Raw genomic sequence first — 19,759 nt, 5'->3', positions numbered from 1 at the left:
GTGGCTCTGCTCCTATTCACGTAAATGGGTTCCAAGCTGCAGTTACCCAAAATAACCTCCCTACAGTAGATGCATCCTTCTCCTCCCAGCTCTGTCCATTCTGGATCCTGGAAGCAGCCAGAGCAGCTGATGCTGGTACCCTAAGAGTAAAACACAATTAGTAAAGAGGGAAGAAGATCCGAGAGGGTAAAATCCTGAGGCAGATCATTTGCTAGGGATGACTTCTAATCCTAATCTTGGCACTTGTTGTGGTTTATCATTTTATTAGGTATTTGTTGTGATATCTTACATTGGGGATAGGCAGCGGCATACGATTGGTGTGGTATCTGGAGATTGGTTGGGTTTGTTGACTCTACACTGACTTCCTCCTTGTATCTCATAAATGGTGGCTGTTCCTCTTTGGAAATACTGGATGGCTTGGACGAGGCTGTACTCACTAAACCTGGTGAACATTTACAGGTTTTTATACAAGACTACTCCAAGTTGGGCCTTGTCTAATTGAGCCTTACAGCGCCCCACAGATACATCAAGATGTCCAAGCCTTTTCATGTATTCGCCACGATGGGAAGAGTGGGGGTGGCTTCCATTATACATCCCCTCCATGGTGCTTATTCATGATCCCACTAACATAAATACAGATTCAATTCTAGATTCCTTTAAGGTCCAGTTTCAGGAAGATTCTTCCTGGAAGTCATGGTACCATGGAGAGCAATGATAATCTTTACACGTGATGTAGACTATGAACAGAACTTTACAATCTTGATCAGGAACATTCTCCATTTGAGAATTGTGGGGGTGCAGTGATCTTGTATAATGGAGAATAATATAGAAGGCAATGTTATGAGAAAAGCAGCAGAGACGGGTGTAGAGCTCCTGTGTGTGTGCACAATGTGGCAGGGTACGGGAGACGGGTGCAGAGCTCCTGTGTGTGTGCACAATGTGGCAGGGTACCGGAGATGGGTGCAGAGCTCCTGTGTGTGTGCACCATGTGGCAGGGTACCGGAGACGGGTGCAGAGCTCCTGTGTGTGTGCACAATGTGGCAGGCTACCGGAGATGGGTTCAGAGCTCCTGTGTGTGTGCACCATGTGGCAGGGTACCGGAGACGGGTGCAGAGCTCCTGTGTGTATGCACCATGTGGCAGGGTACAGGAGACGGGTTCAGAGCTCCTGTGTGTGTGCACAATGTGGCAGGGTACGGGAGACGGGTGCAGAGCTCCTGTGTGTGTGCACAATGTGGCAGGGTACCGGAGATGGGTGCAGAGCTCCTGTGTGTGTGCACAATGTGGCAGGGTACCGGAGATGGGTGCAGAGCTCCTGTGTGTGTGCACCATGTGGCAGGGTACAGGAGACGGGTTCAGAGCTCCTGTGTATGTGCACAATGTGGCAGGGTACTGGAGACGGGTGCAGAGCTCCTGTGTGTGTGCACCATGTGGCAGGGTACCGGAGACGGGTGCAGAGCTCCTGTGTGTGTGCACCATGTGGCAGGGTACAGGAGACGGGTGCAGAGCTCCTGTGTGTGTGCACAATGTGGCAGGGTACCGGAGATGGGTGCAGAGCTCCTGTGTGTGTGCACCATGTGGCAGGGTACCGGAGACGGGTGCAGAGCTCCTGTGTGTGCACCATGTGGCAGGGTACAGGAGACGGGTGCAGAGCTCCTGTGTGTGTTCACAATGTGGCAGGGTACAGGAGATGGGTGCAGAGCTCCTGTGTGTGTGCACCATGTGGCAGGGTACCGGAGACGGGTGCCGAGCTCCTGTGTGTGTGCACCATGTGGCAGGGTACAGGAGATGGGTGCAGAGCTCCTGTGTGTGTGCGCACCATATGGCAGGGTACCGGAGACGGGTGCAGAGCTCCTGTGTGTGTGCACCATGTGGCAGGGTACCGGAGACGGGTGCAGAGCTCCTGTGTGTGCACCATGTGGTAGGGTACATGTAGATGCAGGAGACATTGCGGTTATGATGACTGTTCTCAGTCTAGTAAATACATGATGCTGATTCGATAATTCATATTTTACTACATGTTCTCTTATAACTTATGTGCACTTTGAGTGTTGTTTTCATTGTAGTATCTGTACGAGATGCAGGATGACAGAAGATGTGACTCTTATTTCCTTGTACACATTTCTAGGTATACGGAAGTAGGAAGCTTTGGCTCCTCCTCATTGTTCCTCATTTCATATAATTTGGTGCCAAACCACAACTCTCTTGTGCATCTTACGGTCATCCCAAATGTTATAGCAATATGGGCAATCATCTCATAAGATCTAGACTAGATGGGGTTATACAAGGAGACATCATGTGGTATCACTATTTATTGATATTGAGGAGCATCTACTACAAATTCAGGAGAAACAACATAACATAAGGAGCTGGGAACATGCCAAGGGCTCAACGGAGGGGTCTATAAAACGGTCACTGGAGGGGTCAGCAGAGGGGTCTATAAAAGGGTAAGTAAAGGGGTCAATGGAGGGATCAGCAGAGGGGTCAGTGGAGGGATCAGCAGAGGGGTCAGTGGAGGGATCAGAAGAGGATCTACAACATCCAGAGGTCATAGGTATAAAGGTCATAGATAAAGACAGTCAAGTCACGGGAAGCTTCAGAGTTAGGTTAACAATGACATGACTATCCTAGCACCAGGTTCTACCAATCATCGATATGATTAGTCTTCACCAGCAGGAGGGACATCACTGGCGTCTGATCTTCATTTCAGTGGACTTCAGAGAATAGTAAAGGCCTCTCCACTGAGCCCAGATGATCCCGCTACCATAAGACAAGTGAGCACCACGAAGGTAAGGACCATTCAAGTTGGCCAGGTGACACGCTCGGTACCAGAAGCCGCCGGAGGTGAGGGAGGCACAGTTCTGTAGATAGACATCACGGTCACTGTCATAGGTGGAGAACTTCATTCCATTGTGGTAGGACAGAGAGTCACCTGTGGGTAATAGGAGAAATAAGTACAGGATGTAGTGGTCCAGGCTGCCCCTTCCATCTGTGATTGGGGAAAAGACCGGATTCAAGGATGCTAATATAACATAATATAATATATGTGGTGCCAGGTAAAAGCGGTCTCCTGACTCTGTCCATTGGCCCCTGGTAAAGAGTGATCAAAGGGGTCCAGAAGCTTCAGGTTCCAACATTACTGATGTGTAGCACCAGTAGTTTTATCCTCCCCCCTCTTCGGTGTGCCCCTATTACCTGCTCCCCCATCACTGAAGCCATCCACATGCAGTGTGTACCCATCCTCCTCTGGATTGATGCTGTATGGAGAAATGGCAAACTCTGCGTACTTGGCGTAAGTCACATTGTTGTCAAAATCACCAAGCTCGACCCTCAGTTCATACTTGTTCCGGAGAGTCAGGAGATACATATTATGTAATCCTACAGAGAAAGACAAAAAATATGAGCAATACTCTGGGGATGGAGCGATGCTCTGGAGATGGAGCGATGCTCTGGGGATGGAGAGATGCTCTGGGGATGGAGAGATGCTCTGGGTGATGCCCTGGGGACGGAGCGATGAACTGGGGACGGAGCGATGCTCTGGGGATGGAGAGATGCTCTGGGGATGGAGAGATGCTCTGGGGATGGAGAGATGCTCTGGGGATGGAGAGATGCTCTGGGTGATGCCCTGGGGACGGAGCGATGAACTGGGGATGGAGCGATGCTCTGGGGATGGAGCGATGCTCTGGGGATGGAGAGATGCTCTGGGGATGGAGAGATGCTCTGGGGATGGAGAGATGCTCTGGGGATGGAGAGATGCTCTGGGGATGGAGCGATGCTCTGGGGATGGAGCGATGCTCTGGGGATGGAGCGATGCTCTGGGGATGGAGCGATTGTTAGGATTGGGTACACAAAAGACAGGGGATAGTGTGCCCTGAGCTTGCCCCAGCCTCTGTCCCTTCCTATAGCCCCCCCACGCTAAACCGTGGGGCGACTACTTGAAGACTCGGAATACACTGGTTTAAGTGGGGGAAGGGAATAACAAACAGACTGACAAACATAGAACACAAAAGAATCGTAAACTAGCCGGAGTCACAACGGGAGGGTACGTCAATAGCAAAGTCAGTAAGCAAATAGTCAATGTCAAAAACTAGCCGAGGTAACAACAATACAGATACAGAGCAATACAACCTAGTGCAGCAAGCAAGTGGAGAAAGAGATTTCAAACACTGGCACAGGTGACTAGTGAAGCTGCAATTTATGCAGCCAGAACTCCACCTCCAGAACCTGATAGGAGCTGGACAGCATCTGGGAATTAACCCCTCACGGTGCAGAACAACAGGCACCAAGCAGAGGTTCAAAGTCCCAGCCACTCCTAGACAACGCGAGATCTTAGCAGCCGCTGCCCATGACGAGAGGTGGAGTTTGCGCGGACACGCGCCGGGGTTCGGAGAACGCTGCTGGCACCACCAGAAGTCCCAGCATTCTCCCTAGCGAACCTGACAGCGATGCTCTGGGGATGGAGCGATGCTCTGGGGATGGAGCGATGCTCTGGGGATGGAGCGATGCTCGGGGAGATGCTCTGGGGATGGAGAGATGCTCTGGGGATGGAGAGATGCTCTGGGGATGGAGCGATGCTCTGGGAGATGCTCTGGGGATGGAGTGATGCTCTGGGGATGGAGCGATGCTCTGGATGTTGCTCCGGGGATGAAGTGATGCTCTGGGTGATGCTCTGGGAATAAAGCGATGCTCTGGGGATGGAGCGATGCTCTGGGGATGGAGCGATGCTCTGGGGATGGAGCGATGCTCTGGGAGATGCTCTGGGGATGGAGAGATGCTCTGGGGATGGAGAGATGCTCTGGGGATGAAGAGATGCTCTGGGGATGGAGAGATGCTCTGGGGATGGATAGATGCTCTGGGAGATGCTCTGGGGATGGAGTGATGCTCTGGGGATGGAGTGATGCTCTGGATGTTGCTCCAGGGATGAAGTGATGCTCTGGGAATGGAGCGATGCTCTGGGGATAGAGTGATGCTCTGGGAATGGAGCGATGCTCTGGGAATAAAGCGATGCTCTGCGGATGGAGAGATGCTCTGGGGATGGAGAGATGCTCTGGGGATGGAGCAATGCTCTGGGGATGGAGAGATGCTCTGGGGATGGAGCGGTGCTCTGGGAGATGCTCTGGGGATGGAGAGATGCTCTGGGGATGGAGAGATGCTCTGGGGATGTAGAGATGCTCTGGGGATGGAGAGATGCTCTGGGGATGGAGAAATGCTCTGGATGTTGCTCCGGGGATGAAGTGATGCTCTGGGTGATGCTCTGAGGATGGAGAGATGCTCTGGGGATGGAAAGATGCTCTGGGGAAGGAGCGATGCTCTGGGGATGGAGCGATGCTCTGGGAGATGCTCTGGGGATGGAGAGATGCTCTGGGGATGGAGAGATGCTCTGGGGATGTAGAGATGCTCTGGGGATGGAGAGATGCTCTGGGGATGGATAGATGCTCTGGGAGATGCTCTGGGGATGGAGTGATGCTCTGGGGATGGAGTGATGCTCTGGATGTTGCTCCAGGGATGAAGTGATGCTCTGGGAATGGAGCGATGCTCTGGGGATAGAGTGATGCTCTGGGAATGGAGCGATGCTCTGGGAATGGAGCGATGCTCTGGGGATGGAGAGATGCTCTGGGTATGGAGAGATGCTCTGGGGATGGAGCAATGCTCTGGGGATGGAGAGATGCTCTAGATGTTGCTCTATGGATGGAGCGATGCTCTGGATGATGCTCTGGGGATGGAGTGATGCTCTGGGGATGGAGAGATGCTCTGGGGATGGAGCGATGCTCTGGGGATAGAGCGATACTCTGGATGATGCTCTGGGGATGGAGTGATGCTCTGGGGATGGAGAGATGCTCTGGGGATGGAGCGATGCTCTGGGGATAAAGCGATGCTCTGGATGATGCTCTGGGGATGGAGCGATGCTCTGGGGATGGAGAGATGCTCTGGGGATGGAGAGATGCTTTGGATGTTGCTCTGGGGATGAAATGATGCTCTGGGTGATGCTCTGAGGATGGAGAGATGCTCTGGGTGATGCTCTGGGGATGGAGAGATGCTCTGGGGATGGAGCGATGCTCTGGATGTTGCTCTGGGGATGAAGTGATGCTCTGGGGATGGAGAGATGCTGTGGGGATGGAGAAATGCTCTGGGTATGGAGAGATTCTCTGGATGATGCTCTGGGGATGGAGCGATGCTCTGGGGATGGAGTGATGCTCTGGATGTTGCATCGGGGATGAAGTGATGCTCTGGGTGATGCTCTGGGGATGGAGAGATGCTCTGGGGATGGAGAGATGCTCTGGGGATGGAGAAATGCTCTGGATGTTGCTCCGGGGATGAAGTGATGCTCTGGGTGATGCTCTGAGGATGGAGAGATGCTCTGGGGATGGAAAGATGCTCTGGGGATGGAGCGATGCTCTGGGGATGGAGAGATGCTCTGGGGATGGAGCGATGCTCTGGGAGATGCTCTGGGGATGGAGAGATGCTCTGGGGATGGAGAGATGCTCTGGGGATGTAGAGATGCTCTGGGGATGGAGAGATGCTCTGGGGATGGATAGATGCTCTGGGAGATGCTCTGGGGATGGAGTGATGCTCTGGGGATGGAGTGATGCTCTGGATGTTGCTCCAGGGATGAAGTGATGCTCTGGGAATGGAGCAATGCTCTGGGGATAGAGTGATGCTCTGGGAATGGAGCGATGCTCTGGGAATGGAGCGATGCTCTGGGGATGGAGAGATGCTCTGGGGATGGAGAGATGCTCTGGGGATGGAGAGATGCTCTGGGGATGGAGCAATGCTCTGGGGATGGAGAGATGCTCTAGATGTTGCTCTATGGATGGAGCGATGCTCTGGATGATGCTCTGGGGATGGAGTGATGCTCTGGGGAAGGAGAGATGCTCTGGGGATGGAGCGATGCTCTGGGGATAGAGCGATACTCTGGATGATGCTCTGGGGATGGAGCGATGCTCTGGGGATGGAGTGATGCTCTGGGGATGGAGCGATGCTCTGGGGATGGAGAGATGCTTTGGATGTTGCTCTGGGGATGAAATGATGCTCTGGGTGATGCTCTTGGGATGGAGAGATGCTCTGGGTGATGCTCTGGGGATGGAGAGATGCTCTGGGGATGGAGAAATGCTCTGGATGTTGCTCCGGGGATGAAGTGATGCTCTGGGTGATGCTCTGAGGATGGAGAGATGCTCTGGGGATGGAAAGATGCTCTGGGGATGGAGCGATGCTTTGGGGATGGAGAGATGCTCTGGGGATGGAGCGATGCTCTGGGAGATGCTCTGGGGATGGAGAGATGCTCTGGGGATGGAGAGATGCTCTGGGGATGTAGAGATGCTCTGGGGATGGAGAGATGCTCTGGGGATGGAGCGATGCTCTGGATGTTGCTCCGGGGATGAAGTGATGCTCTGGGTGATGCTCTGAGGATGGAGAGATGCTCTGGGGATGGAGAGATGCTCTGGGGATGGAGAAATGCTCTGGATGTTGCTCCGGGGATGAAGTGATGCTCTGTGTGATGCTCTGAGGATGGAGAGATGCTCTGGGGATGGAAAGATGCTCTGGGGATGGAGCGATGCTCTGGGGATGGAGAGATGCTCTGGGGATGGAGAGATGCTCTGGATGATGCTCTGGGGATGGAGCGATGCTCTGGGGATGGAGTGATGCTCTGGATGTTGCTCCGGGGATGAAGTGATGCTCTGGGTGATGCTCTGGGGATGGAGAGATGCTCTGGGGATGGAGAGATGCTCTGGATGTTGCTCCGGGGATGAAGTGATGCTCTGGGTGATGCTCTGGGGATGGAGAGATGCTCTGGGGATGGAGCGATGCTCTGGGGATGGAGCGATGCTCTGGGGATGGAGCGATGCTCTGGATGATGCTCTTGGGATGGAGCGATGCTCTGGATGTTGCTCTGGGGATGAAGTGATGCTCTGGGTGATGCTCTGGGGATGGAGAGATGCTCTGGGGATGGAGCGATGCTCTGGATGATGCAATGGGGATGGAGCGATGCTCTGGGGATGGAGCGATGCTCTGGGGATGGAGCGATGCTCTGGATGATGCTCTGAGGATGGAGAGATGCTCTGGGGATGGAGAGATGCTCTTGGGATGGAGCGATGCTCTGGATGTTGCTCTGGGGATGGAGCGATGCTCTGAGTGATGCTCTGAGGATGTAGAGATGCTCTGGGGATTGAGCAATGCTCTGGATGATGCTCTGGGGATGGAGCGATGCTCTGGGGATGGAGCGATGCTCTGGATGATGCTCTGGGGATGGAGCGATGCTCTGGGGATGGAGCGATGCTCTGGATGTTGCTCTGGGGATGGAGAGATGCTCTTGGGATGGAGCGATGCTCTGGATGTTGCTCTGGGGATGAAGTGATGTTCTGGGTGATGATCTGGGGATGGAGAGATGCTCTGGGGATGGAGCGATGCTCTGGATGATGCTCTGGGGATGGAGTGATGCTCTGGGGATGGAGCGATGCTCTGGATGATGCTCTGGTGATGGAGAGATGCTCTTGGGATGGAGTGATGCTCTGGATGTTGCTCTGGGGATGAAGTGATGCTCTGGGTGATGCTCTGGGGATGGAGCGATGCTCTGGGGATGGAGCGATGCTCTGGATGATGCTCTGGGGATGGAGCGATGCTCTGGGGATCGAGCGATGCTCTGGATGATGCTCTGGGGATGGAGAGATGCTCTTGGGATGGAGCGATGCTCTGGATGTTGCTCTGGGGATGAAGTGATTCTCTGGGTGATGCTCTGGGGATGGAGTGATGCTCTGGGTGATGCTCTGGGGATGGAGCGATGCTCTGGGGATGGAGCGATGCTCTGGGGATGGAGAGATGCTCTGGGTATGGAGAGATGCTCTGGGAGATGCTCTGGGGATGGAGTGATGCTCTGGGTGATGCCCTGGGGATGGAGCGATGCTCTGGGGATGGAGAGATGCTCTGGGGATGGAGCGATGCTCTGGATGATGCTCTGGGGATGGAGCGATGCTCTGGATGATGCTCTGGGGATGGAGCGATGCTCTGGGGGTGGAGCGATGCTCTGGGAGATGCTCTGGGGATGGATCGATGCTCTGGGTGATGCCCCGGGGATGGAGCGATGCTCTGGGAATGGAGCAATGCTCTGGGGATGGAGAGATGCTCTGGGGATGGAGAGATGCTCTGGGGATGGAGCGATGCTCTGGATAATGCTCTGGGGATGGAGTGATGCTCTGGGGATGGAGAGATGCTCTGGTGATGGAGCGATGCTCTGGGGATGGAGCGATGCTCTGGGGATGGAGAGATGCTCTGAGGATGGAGAGATGCTCTGGGGATGGAGAGATGCTCTGGGGATGGAGAGATGCTCTGGGGATGGAGTGATGCTCTGGGGATGGAGAGATGCTCTGGGGATGGAGAGATGCTCTGGATAATGCTCTGGGGATTGAGTGATGCTCTGGGGATGGAGAGATGCTCTGGGGATGGAGAGATGCTCTGGGGATGGAGCGATGCTCTGGATAATGCTCTGGGGATGGAGCGATGCTCTGGGGATGGAGAGATGCTCTGGGGATGGAGCGATGCTCTGGGGATGGAGCGATGCTCTGGGGATGGAGAGATGCTCTGGGGATGGAGAGATGCTCTGGGGATGGAGTGATGCTCTGGGTGATGCCCTGGGTACGGAGCGATGAACTGGGGACGGAGCGATGCTCTGGGGATGGAGTGATGATCTGGGGATGGAGTGATGATTTGGGAATAGAGTGATAGTCTGGGAATAGAGTGATGCTCTGGGGATGGAGAGATGCTCTGGGGATGGAGAGATGCTCTGGGGATGGAGCGATGCTCTGGGGATGGAGAGATGCTCTGGGGATGGAGCGATGCTCTGGGAGATGCTCTGGGGATGGAGTGATGCTCTGGGGATGGAGAGATGCTCTGGGGATGGAGAGATGCTCTGGAGATGGAGCGATGCTCTGGGGATGGAGCGATGCTCTGGGAGATGTTCTGGGGATGGAGTGATGCTCTGGGAGATGCTCTGGGGATGGAGCGATGCTCTGGGGATGGAGCGATGCTCTGGGGATGGAGCGATCCTCTGGGGATGGAGCGATGCTCTGGGGATGGAGCGATGCTCTGGGAGATGCTCTGGGGATGGAGAGATGCTCTGGGGATGGAGCGATGCTCTGGGAGATGCTCTGGGGATGGAGTGATGCTCTGGGGATGGAGCGATGCTCTGGATGTTGCTCCGGGGATGAAGTGATGCTCTGGGTGATGCTCTGGGAATAGAGCGATGCTCTGGGGATGGAGCAATGCTCTGGGGATGGAGCAATGCTCTGGGGATGGAGCGATGCTCTGGGGATGGAGCGATGCTCTGGGGATGGAGCGATGCTCTGGGGATGGAGCGATGCTCTGGGAGATGCTCTGGGGATGGAGAGATGCTCTGGGGATGGAGAGATGCTCTGGGGATGGAACGATGCTCTGGGGATGGAGAGATGCTCTGGGGATGGAGAGATGCTCTGGGGATGGAGAGATGCTCTGGGAGATGCTCTGGGGATGGAGTGATGCTCTGGGGATGGAGTGATGCTCTGGATGTTGCTCCAGGGATGAAGTGATGCTCTTGGAATGGAGCGATGCTCTGGGGATAGAGTGATGCTCTGGGAATGGAGCGATGCTCTGGGAATGGAGCGATGCTCTGGGGATGGAGAGATGCTCTGGGGATGGAGCAATGCTCTGGGGATGGAGAGATGCTCTAGATTTTGCTCTATGGATGGAGCGATGCTCTGGATGATGCTCTGGGGATGAAGTGAGGCTCTGGGGATGGAGAGATGCTCTGGGGATTCAGCGATGCTCTGGGGATAGAGCGATACTCTGGATGTTGCTCTGGGGATGAAGTGATGCTCTGGGGATGGAGAGATGCTCTGGGGATGGAGAGATGCTCTGGGGATGGAGAGATTCTCTGGATGATGCTCTGGGGATGGAGCGATGCTCTGGGGATGGAGTGATGCTCTGGATGTTGCACCGGGGATGAAGTGATGCTCTGGGTGATGCTCTGGGGATGGAGAGATGCTCTGGGGATGGAGAGATGCTCTGGGGATGGAGAAATGCTCTGGATGTTGCTCCGGGGATGAAGTGATGCTCTGGGTGATGCTATGGGGATGGAGAGATGCTCTGGGGATGGAAAGATGCTCTGGGGATGGAGCGATGCTCTGGGGATGGAGAGATGCTCTGGGGATGGAGAGATGCTATGGATGATGCTCTGGGGATGGAGCGATGCTCTGGGGATGGAGTGATGCTCTGGATGTTGCTCCGGGGATGAAGTGATGCTCTGGGTGATGCTCTGGGGATGGAGAGATGCTCTGGGGATGGAGAGATGCTCTGGATGTTGCTCTGGGGATGAAGTGATGCTCTGGGGATGGAGAGATGCTCTGGGGATGGAGAGATGCTCTGGGGATGGAGAGATTCTCTGGATGATGCTCTGGGGATGGAGCGATGCTCTGGGGATGGAGTGATGCTCTGGATGTTGCACCGGGGATGAAGTGATGCTCTGGGTGATGCTCTGGGGATGGAGAGATGCTCTGGGGATGGAGAGATGCTCTGGGGATGGAGAAATGCTCTGGATGTTGCTCCGGGGATGAAGTGATGCTCTGGGTGATGCTATGGGGATGGAGAGATGCTCTGGGGATGGAAAGATGCTCTGGGGATGGAGCGATGCTCTGGGGATGGAGAGATGCTCTGGGGATGGAGAGATGCTATGGATGATGCTCTGGGGATGGAGCGATGCTCTGGGGATGGAGTGATGCTCTGGATGTTGCTCCGGGGATGAAGTGATGCTCTGGGTGATGCTCTGGGGATGGAGAGATGCTCTGGGGATGGAGAGATGCTCTGGATGTTGCTCCGGGGATGAAGTGATGCTCTGGTTGATGCTCTGGGGATGGAGCGATGCTCTGGGGATGGAGCGATGCTCTGGGGATGGAGCGATGCTCTGGATGATGCTCTTGGGATGGAGCGATGCTCTGGATGTTGCTCTGGGGATGAAGTGATGCTCTGGGTGATGCTCTGGGGATGGAGAGATGCTCTGTGGATGGATCGATGCTCTGGATGATGCTCTGGGGATGGAGCGATGCTCTGGGGATGGAGCGATGCTCTGGGGATGGAGCGATGCTCTGGGGATGGAGAGATGCTCTGGGGATGGAGAGATGCTCTGGGAGATGCTCTGGGGATGGAGTGATGCTCTGGGGATGGAGTGATGCTCTGGATGTTGCTCCAGGGATGAAGTGATGCTCTGGGAATGGAGCGATGCTCTGGGGATAGAGTGATGCTCTGGGAATGGAGCGATGCTCTGGGAATGGAGCGATGCTCTGGGGATGGAGAGATGCTCTGGGGATGGAGCAATGCTCTGGGGATGGAGAGATGCTCTAGATGTTGCTCTATGGATGGAGCGATGCTCTGGATGATGCTCTGGGGATGGAGTGATGCTCTGGGGATGGAGAGATGCTCTGGGGATGGAGCGATGCTCTGGGGATAGAGCGATACTCTGGATGATGCCCTGGGGATGGAGCGATGCTCTGGGTGATGCTCTTGGGATGGAGAGATGCTCTGGGTGATGCTCTGGGGATGGAGAGATGCTCTGGGGATTGAGCGATGCTCTGGATGTTGCTCTGGGGATGAAGTGATGCTCTGGGGATGGAGAGATGCTCTGGGGATGGAGAGATGCTCTGGGGATGGAGAGATTCTCTGGATGATGCTCTGGGGATGGAGCGATGCTCTGGGGATGGAGTGATGCTCTCGATGTTGCACCGGGGATGAAGTGATGCTCTGGGTGATGCTCTGGGGAAGGGGAGATGCTCTGGGGAGGGAGAGATGCTCTGGGGATGGAGAAATGCTCTGGATGTTGCTCCGGGGATGAAGTGATGCTCTGGGTGATGCTATGGGGATGGAGAAATGCTCTGGGGATGGAAAGATGCTCTGGGGATGGAGCGATGCTCTGGGGATGGAGAGATGCTCTGGGGATGGAGAGATGCTCTGGATGATGCTCTGGGGATGGAGCGATGCTCTGGGGATGGAGTGATGCTCTGGATGTTGCTCCGGGGATGAAGTGATGCTCTGGGTGATGCTCTGGGGATGGAGAGATGCTCTGGGGATGGAGAGATGCTCTGGGGATGGAGAGATGCTCTGGATGTTGCTCCGGGGATGAAGTGATGCTCTGGGTGATGCTCTGGGGATGGAGCGATGCTCTGGGGATGGAGCGATGCTCTGGATGATGCTCTTGGGATGGAGCGATGCTCTGGATGTTGCTCTGGGGATGAAGTGATGCTCTGGATGTTGCTCCGGGGATGAAGTGATGCTCTGGGTGATGCTCTGGGGATGGAGAGATGCTCTGGGGATGGAGAGATGCTCTGGGGATGGAGAGATGCTCTGGATGTTGCTCCGGGGATGAAGTGATGCTCTGGGTGATGCTCTGGGGATGGAGCGATGCTCTGGGGATGGAGCGATGCTCTGGATGATGCTCTTGGGATGGAGCGATGCTCTGGATGTTGCTCTGGGGATGAAGTGATGCTCTGGGTGATGCTCTGGGGATGGAGAGATGCTCTGGGGATGGAGCGATGCTCTGGATGATGCTCTGGGGATGGAGCGATGCTCTGGGGATGGAGCGATGCTCTGGGGATGGAGCGATGCTCTGGATGATGCTCTGGGGATGGAGAGATGCTCTGGGGATGGAGAGATGCTCTTGGGATGGAGCGATGCTCTGGATGTTGCTCTGGGGATGGAGCGATGCTCTGGGTGATGCTCTGGGGATGGAGAGATGCCCTGGGGATTGAGCAATGCTCTGGATGATGCTCTGGGGATGGAGCAATGCTCTGGGGATGGAGCGATTCTCTGGATGATGCTCTGGGGATGGAGCGATGCTCTGGGGATGGAGCGATGCTCTGGGGATGGAGCGATGCTCTGGATGTTGCTCTGGGGATGGAGAGATGCTCTTGGGATGGAGCGATGCTCTGGATGTTGCTCTGGGGATGAAGTGATGTTCTGGGTGATGATCTGGGGATGGAGAGATGTTCTGGGGATGGAGCGATGCTCTGGATGATGCTCTGGGGATGGAGCGATGCTCTGGGGATGGAGCGATGCTCTGGATGATGCTCTGGGGATGGAGAGATGCTCTTGGGATGGAGTGATGCTCTGGATGTTGCTCTGGGGATGGAGCGATGCTCTGGATGATGCTCTGGGGATGGAGCGATGCTCTGGGGATGGAGCGATGCTCTGGATGATGCTCTGGGGATGGAGAGATGCTCTTGGGATGGAGTGATGCTCTGGATGTTGCTCTGGGGATGGAGCAATGCTCTGGATGATGCTCTGGGGATGGAGCGATGCTCTGGGGATGGAGTGATGCTCTGGATGTTGCTCCGGGGATGAAGTGATGCTCTGGGTGATGCTCTGGGGATGGAGAGATGCTCTGGGGATGGAGAGATGCTCTGGATGTTGCTCCGGGGATGAAGTGATGCTCTGGGTGATGCTCTGGGGATGGAGCGATGCTCTGGGGATGGAGCGATGCTCTGGGGATGGAGCGATGCTCTGGATGATGCTCTTGGGATGGAGCGATGCTCTGGATGTTGCTCTGGGGATGAAGTGATGCTCTGGGTGATGCTCTGGGGATGGAGAGATGCTCTGGGGATGGAGCGATGCTCTGGATGATGCTCTGGGGATGGAGCGATGCTCTGGGGATGGAGCGATGCTCTGGGGATGGAGAGATGCTCTGGGGATGGAGAGATGCTCTGGGAGATGCTCTGGGGATGGAGTGATGCTCTGGGGATGGAGTGATGCTCTGGATGTTGCTCCAGGGATGAAGTGATGCTCTGGGAATGGAGCGATGCTCTGGGGATAGAGTGATGCTCTGGGAATGGAGCGATGCTCTGGGAATGGAGCGATGCTCTGGGGATGGAGAGATGCTCTGGGGATGGAGCAATGCTCTGGGGATGGAGAGATGCTCTAGATGTTGCTCTATGGATGGAGCGATGCTCTGGATGATGCTCTGGGGATGGAGTGATGCTCTGGGGATGGAGAGATGCTCTGGGGATGGAGCGATGCTCTGGGGATAGAGCGATACTCTGGATGATGCTCTGGGGATGGAGCGATGCTCTGGGGATGGAGTGATGCTCTGGGGATGGAGTGATGCTCTGGGGGTGGAGAGATGCTCTGGGGATGGAGAGATGCTCTGGATGTTGCTCTGGGGATGAAATGATGCTCTGGGTGATGCTCTTGGGATGGAGAGATGCTCTGGGTGATGCTCTGGGGATGGAGAGATGCTCTGGGGATTGAGCAATGCTCTGGATGTTGCTCTGGGAATGAAGTGATGCTCTGGGGATGGAGAGATGCTCTGGGGATGGAGAGATGCTCTGGGGATGGAGAGATTCTCTGGATGATGCTCTGGGGATGAAGCGATGCTCTGGGGATGGAGTGATGCTCTGGATGTTGCACCGGGGATGAAGTGATGCTCTGGGTGATGCTCTGGGGAAGGGGAGATGCTCTGGGGATGGAGAGATGCTCTGGGGATGGAGAGATTCTCTGGATGATGCTCTGGGGATGAAGCGATGCTCTGGGGATGGAGTGATGCTCTGGATGTTGCACCGGGGATGAAGTGATGCTCTGGGTGATGCTCTGGGGAAGGGGAGATGCTCTGGGGATGGAGAGATGCTCTGGGGATGGAGAAATGCTCTGGATGTTGCTCCGGGGATGAAGTGATGCTCTGTGTGATGCTATGGGGATGGAGAGATGCTCTGGGGATGGAAAGATGCTCTGGGGATGGAGCGATGCTCTGGGGATGGAGAGATGCTCTGGGGATGGAGCGATGCTCTGGGGATGGAGCGATGCTCTGGGGATGGAGTGATGCTCTGGATGTTGCTCCGGGGATGAAATGATGCTCTGGGTGATGCTCTTGGGATGGAGAGATGCTCTGGGTGATGCTCTGGGGATGGAGAGATGCTCTGGGGATTGAGCAATGCTCTGGATGTTGCTCTGGGAATGAAGTGATGCTCTGGGGATGGAGAGATGCTCTGGGGATGGAGAGATGTTCTGGGGATGGAGAGATTCTCTGGATGATGCTCTGGGGATGAAGCGATGCTCTGGGGATGGAGTGATGCTCTGGATGTTGCACCGGGGATGAAGTGATGCTCTGGGTGATGCTCTGGGGAAGGGGAGATGCTCTGGGGATGGAGAGATGCTCTGGGGATGGAGAAATGCTCTGGATGTTGCTCCGGGGATGAAGTGATGCTCTGGGTGATGCTATGGGGATGGAGAGATGCTCTGGGGATGGAAAGATGCTCTGGGGATGGAGCGATGCTCTGGGGATGGAGAGATTCTCTGGGGATGGAGCGATGCTCTGGGGATGGAGCGATGCTCTGGGGATGGAGCGATGCTCTGGATGATGCTCTTGGGATGGAGCGATGCTCTAGATGTTGCTCTGGGGATGAAGTGATGCTCTGGATGTTGCTCCGGGGATGAAGTGATGCTCTGGGGATGGAGCGATGCTCTGGATGTTGCTCTGGGGATGAAGTGATGCTCTGGGTGATGCTCTGGGGATGGAGCGATGCTCTGGATGATGCTCTTGGGATGGAGCGATGCTCTGGATGTTGCTCTGGGGATGAAGTGATGCTCTGGATGTTGCTCCGGGGATGAAGTGATGCTCTGGGTGATGCTCTGGGGATGGAGCGATGCTCTGGATGTTGCTCTGGGGATGAATTGATGCTCTGGGTGATGCTCTGGAGATGGAGAGATGCTCTGGGGATGGAGCGATGCTCTGGATGATGCTCTTGGGATGGAGCGATGCTCTGGGGATGGAGCGATGCTCTGGGAATGGAGGGATGCTCTGGATGATGCTCTGGGGATGGAGAGATGCTCTGGGGATGGAGAGATGCTCTTGGGATGGAGCGATGCTCTGGATGTTGCTCTGGGGATGGAGCGATGCTCTGGGTGATGCTCTGGGGATGGAGAGATGCTCTGGGGATTGAGCAATGCTCTGAATGATGCTCTGGGGATGGAGCAATGCTCTGGGGATGGAGCGATGCTCTGGATGATGCTCTGGGGATGGAGCGATGCTCTGGGGATGGAGCGATGCTCTGGATGTTGCCCTGGGGATGGAGAGATGCTCTTGGGATGGAGCGATGCTCTGGATGTTGCTCTGGGGATGAAGTGATGTTCTGGGTGATGATCTGGGGATGGAGAGAAGCTCTGGGGATGGAGCGATGCTCTGGATGATGCTCTGGGGATGGAGCGATGCTCTGGATGATGCTCTGGGGATGGAGAGATGCTCTTGGGATGGAGTGATGCTCTGGATGTTGCTCTGGGGATGGAGCAATGCTCTGGATGATGCTCTGGGAATGGAGCGATGCTCTGGGGATAGAGCGATGCTCTGGATGATGCTCTGGGGATGGAGCGATGCTCTGGAGATGGAGCGATGCTCTGGATGATGCTCTGGGGATGGAGCGATGCTCTGGGGATGGAGAGATGCTCTGGATGATGCTCTGGGGATGGAGAGATGCTCTGGGGATGGAGAGATGCTCTGGGGATGGAGAGATGCTCTGGGGATGGAGCGATGCTCTGGATGATGCTCTGGGGATGGAGCGATGCTCTGGGGATGGAGAGATGCTCTGGATGATGCTTTTGGGGATGGAGCGATGCTCTGGGGATGAAGCGATGCTCTGGGGATGGAGAGATGCTCTGGGGATGGAGAGATGCTCTGGGGATGGAGAGATGCTCTGGGGATGGAGCGATGCTCTGGGGATGGAGAGATGCTCTCGATGATGCTCTGGGGATGGAGAGATGCTCTGGGAATGGAGAGATGCTCTTGGGATGGAGCGATGCTCTGGATGTTGCTCTGGGGATGGAGCGATGCTCTGGGTGATGCTCTGGGGATGGAGAGATGCTCTGGGGATTGAGCAATGCTCTGGATGATGCTCTGGGGATGAAGCGATGCTCTGGGGATGGAGCGATGCTCTGGATGATGCTCTGGGGATGGAGCGATGCTCTGGGGATGGAGCGATGCTCTGGATGTTGCTCTGGGGATGGAGAGATGCTCTTGGGATGGAGCGATGCTCTGGATGTCGCTCTGGGGATGAAGTGATGTTCTGGGTGATGATCTGGGGATGGAGAGATGCTCTGGGGATGGAGCGATGCTCTGGATGATGCTCTGGGGATGGAGCGATGCTCTGGGGATGGAGCGATGCTCTGGATGATGCTCTGGGGATGGAGAGATGCTCTTGGGATGGAGTGATGCTCTGGATGTTGCTCTGGGGATGGAGCAATGCTCTGGATGATGCTCTGGGGATGGAGCGATGCTCTGGGGATGGAGCGATGCTCTGGATGATGCTCTGGGGATGGAGCGATGCTCTGGGGATGGAGCGATGCTCTGGATGATGCTCTGGGGATGGAGCGATGCTCTGGGGATGGAGAGATGCTCTGGATGATGCTCTGGGGATGGAGAGATGCTCTGGGGATGGAGAGATGCTCTGGGGATGGAGAGATGCTCTGGGGATGGAGCGATGCTCTGGATGATGCTCTGGGGATGGAGCGATGCTCTGGGGATGGAGAGATGCTCTGGATGATGCTCTGGGGATGGAGCGATGCTCTGGGGATGGAGTGATGCTCTGGATGTTGCTCCGGGGATGAAGTGATGCTCTGGGTGATGCTCTGGGGATGGAGAGATGCTCTGGGGATGGAGAGATGCTCTGGGGATGGAGCGATGCTCTGGGGATGGAGCGATGCTCTGGGGATGAAGTGATGCTCTGTGTGATGCTCTGGGGATGGAGCAATGCTCTGGATGATGCTCTGGGGATGGAGCGATGCTCTGGGGATGGAGCGATGCTCTGGGGATGGAGAGATGCTCTGGGGATGGAGAGATGCTCTGGGGATGGAGAGATGCTCTGGGGATGGAGCGATGCTCTGGGGATGGAGAGATGCTCTGGGGATGGAGAGATGCTCTGGGGATGGAGAGATGCTCTCGGGATGGAGCGATGCTCTGGGGATGGAGCGATGCTCTGGGGATGGAGAGATGCTCTGGGGATGGAGAGATGCTCTGGATAATGCTCTGTTGATGGAGTGATGCTCTGGGGATGGAGAGATGCTCTGGGGATGGAGAGATGCTCTGGGGATGGAGCGATGCTCTGGATAATGCTCTGGGGATGGAGCGATGCTCTGGGGATGGAGCGATGCTCTGGGGATGAAGTGATGCTCTGTGTGATGCTCTGGGGATGGAGCAATGCTCTGGATGATGCTCTGGGGATGGAGCGATGCTCTGGGGATGGAGCGATGCTCTGGGGATGGAGAGATGCTCTGGGGATGGAGAGATGCTCTGGGGATGGAGAGATGCTCTGGGGATGGAGCGATGCTCTGGGGATGGAGAGATGCTCTGGGGATGGAGAGATGCTCTGGGGATGGAGAGATGCTCTCGGGATGGAGCGATGCTCTGGGGATGGAGCGATGCTCTGGGGATGGAGAGATGCTCTGGGGATGGAGAGATGCTCTGGATAATGCTCTGTTGATGGAGTGATGCTCTGGGGATGGAGAGATGCTCTGGGGATGGAGAGATGCTCTGGGGATGGAGCGATGCTCTGGATAATGCTCTGGGGATGGAGCGATGCTCTGGGGATGGAGAGATGCTCTGGGGATGGAGCGATGCTCTGGGGATGGAGCGATGCTCTGGGGATGGAGCGATGCTCTGGGGATGGAGAGATGCTCTGGGGATGGAGAGATGCTCTGGGGATGGAGCGATGCTCTGGGGATGGAGCGATGCTCTGGGGATGGAGAGATGCTCTGGGGATGGAGTG

At 55.5% G+C, this 19,759-nt stretch overlaps 1 protein-coding gene across 1 annotated transcript in view; it reads right to left on the bottom strand.

Moving 5' to 3' along the window:
- Nucleotides 1-2,296: 2,296 nt before the first annotated feature.
- LOC140076283 (microfibril-associated glycoprotein 4-like) overlaps nucleotides 2,297-19,759 on the bottom strand; it is a 39,564-nt gene continuing 22,101 nt past the window's right edge. Inside the window, exons 5-6 of the mRNA XM_072122842.1 lie at nucleotides 3,195-3,377; nucleotides 2,297-2,931 (exon numbers count right to left, since the gene is read on the bottom strand). Coding sequence (XP_071978943.1) covers nucleotides 2,684-2,931; nucleotides 3,195-3,377 — 431 coding nt within the window. The 3' untranslated portion in view covers nucleotides 2,297-2,683. The remainder of the gene's footprint in view (nucleotides 2,932-3,194; nucleotides 3,378-19,759) is intronic.

Source organism: Engystomops pustulosus, chromosome 8 (assembly GCF_040894005.1).
Source record: "Engystomops pustulosus chromosome 8, aEngPut4.maternal, whole genome shotgun sequence".
Taxonomy (NCBI): Eukaryota; Metazoa; Chordata; class Amphibia; order Anura; family Leptodactylidae; genus Engystomops; species Engystomops pustulosus.
The sequence above is the reverse complement of the archived record's forward strand: the minus strand, read 5'-3'. Positions and strand labels throughout refer to the sequence as shown.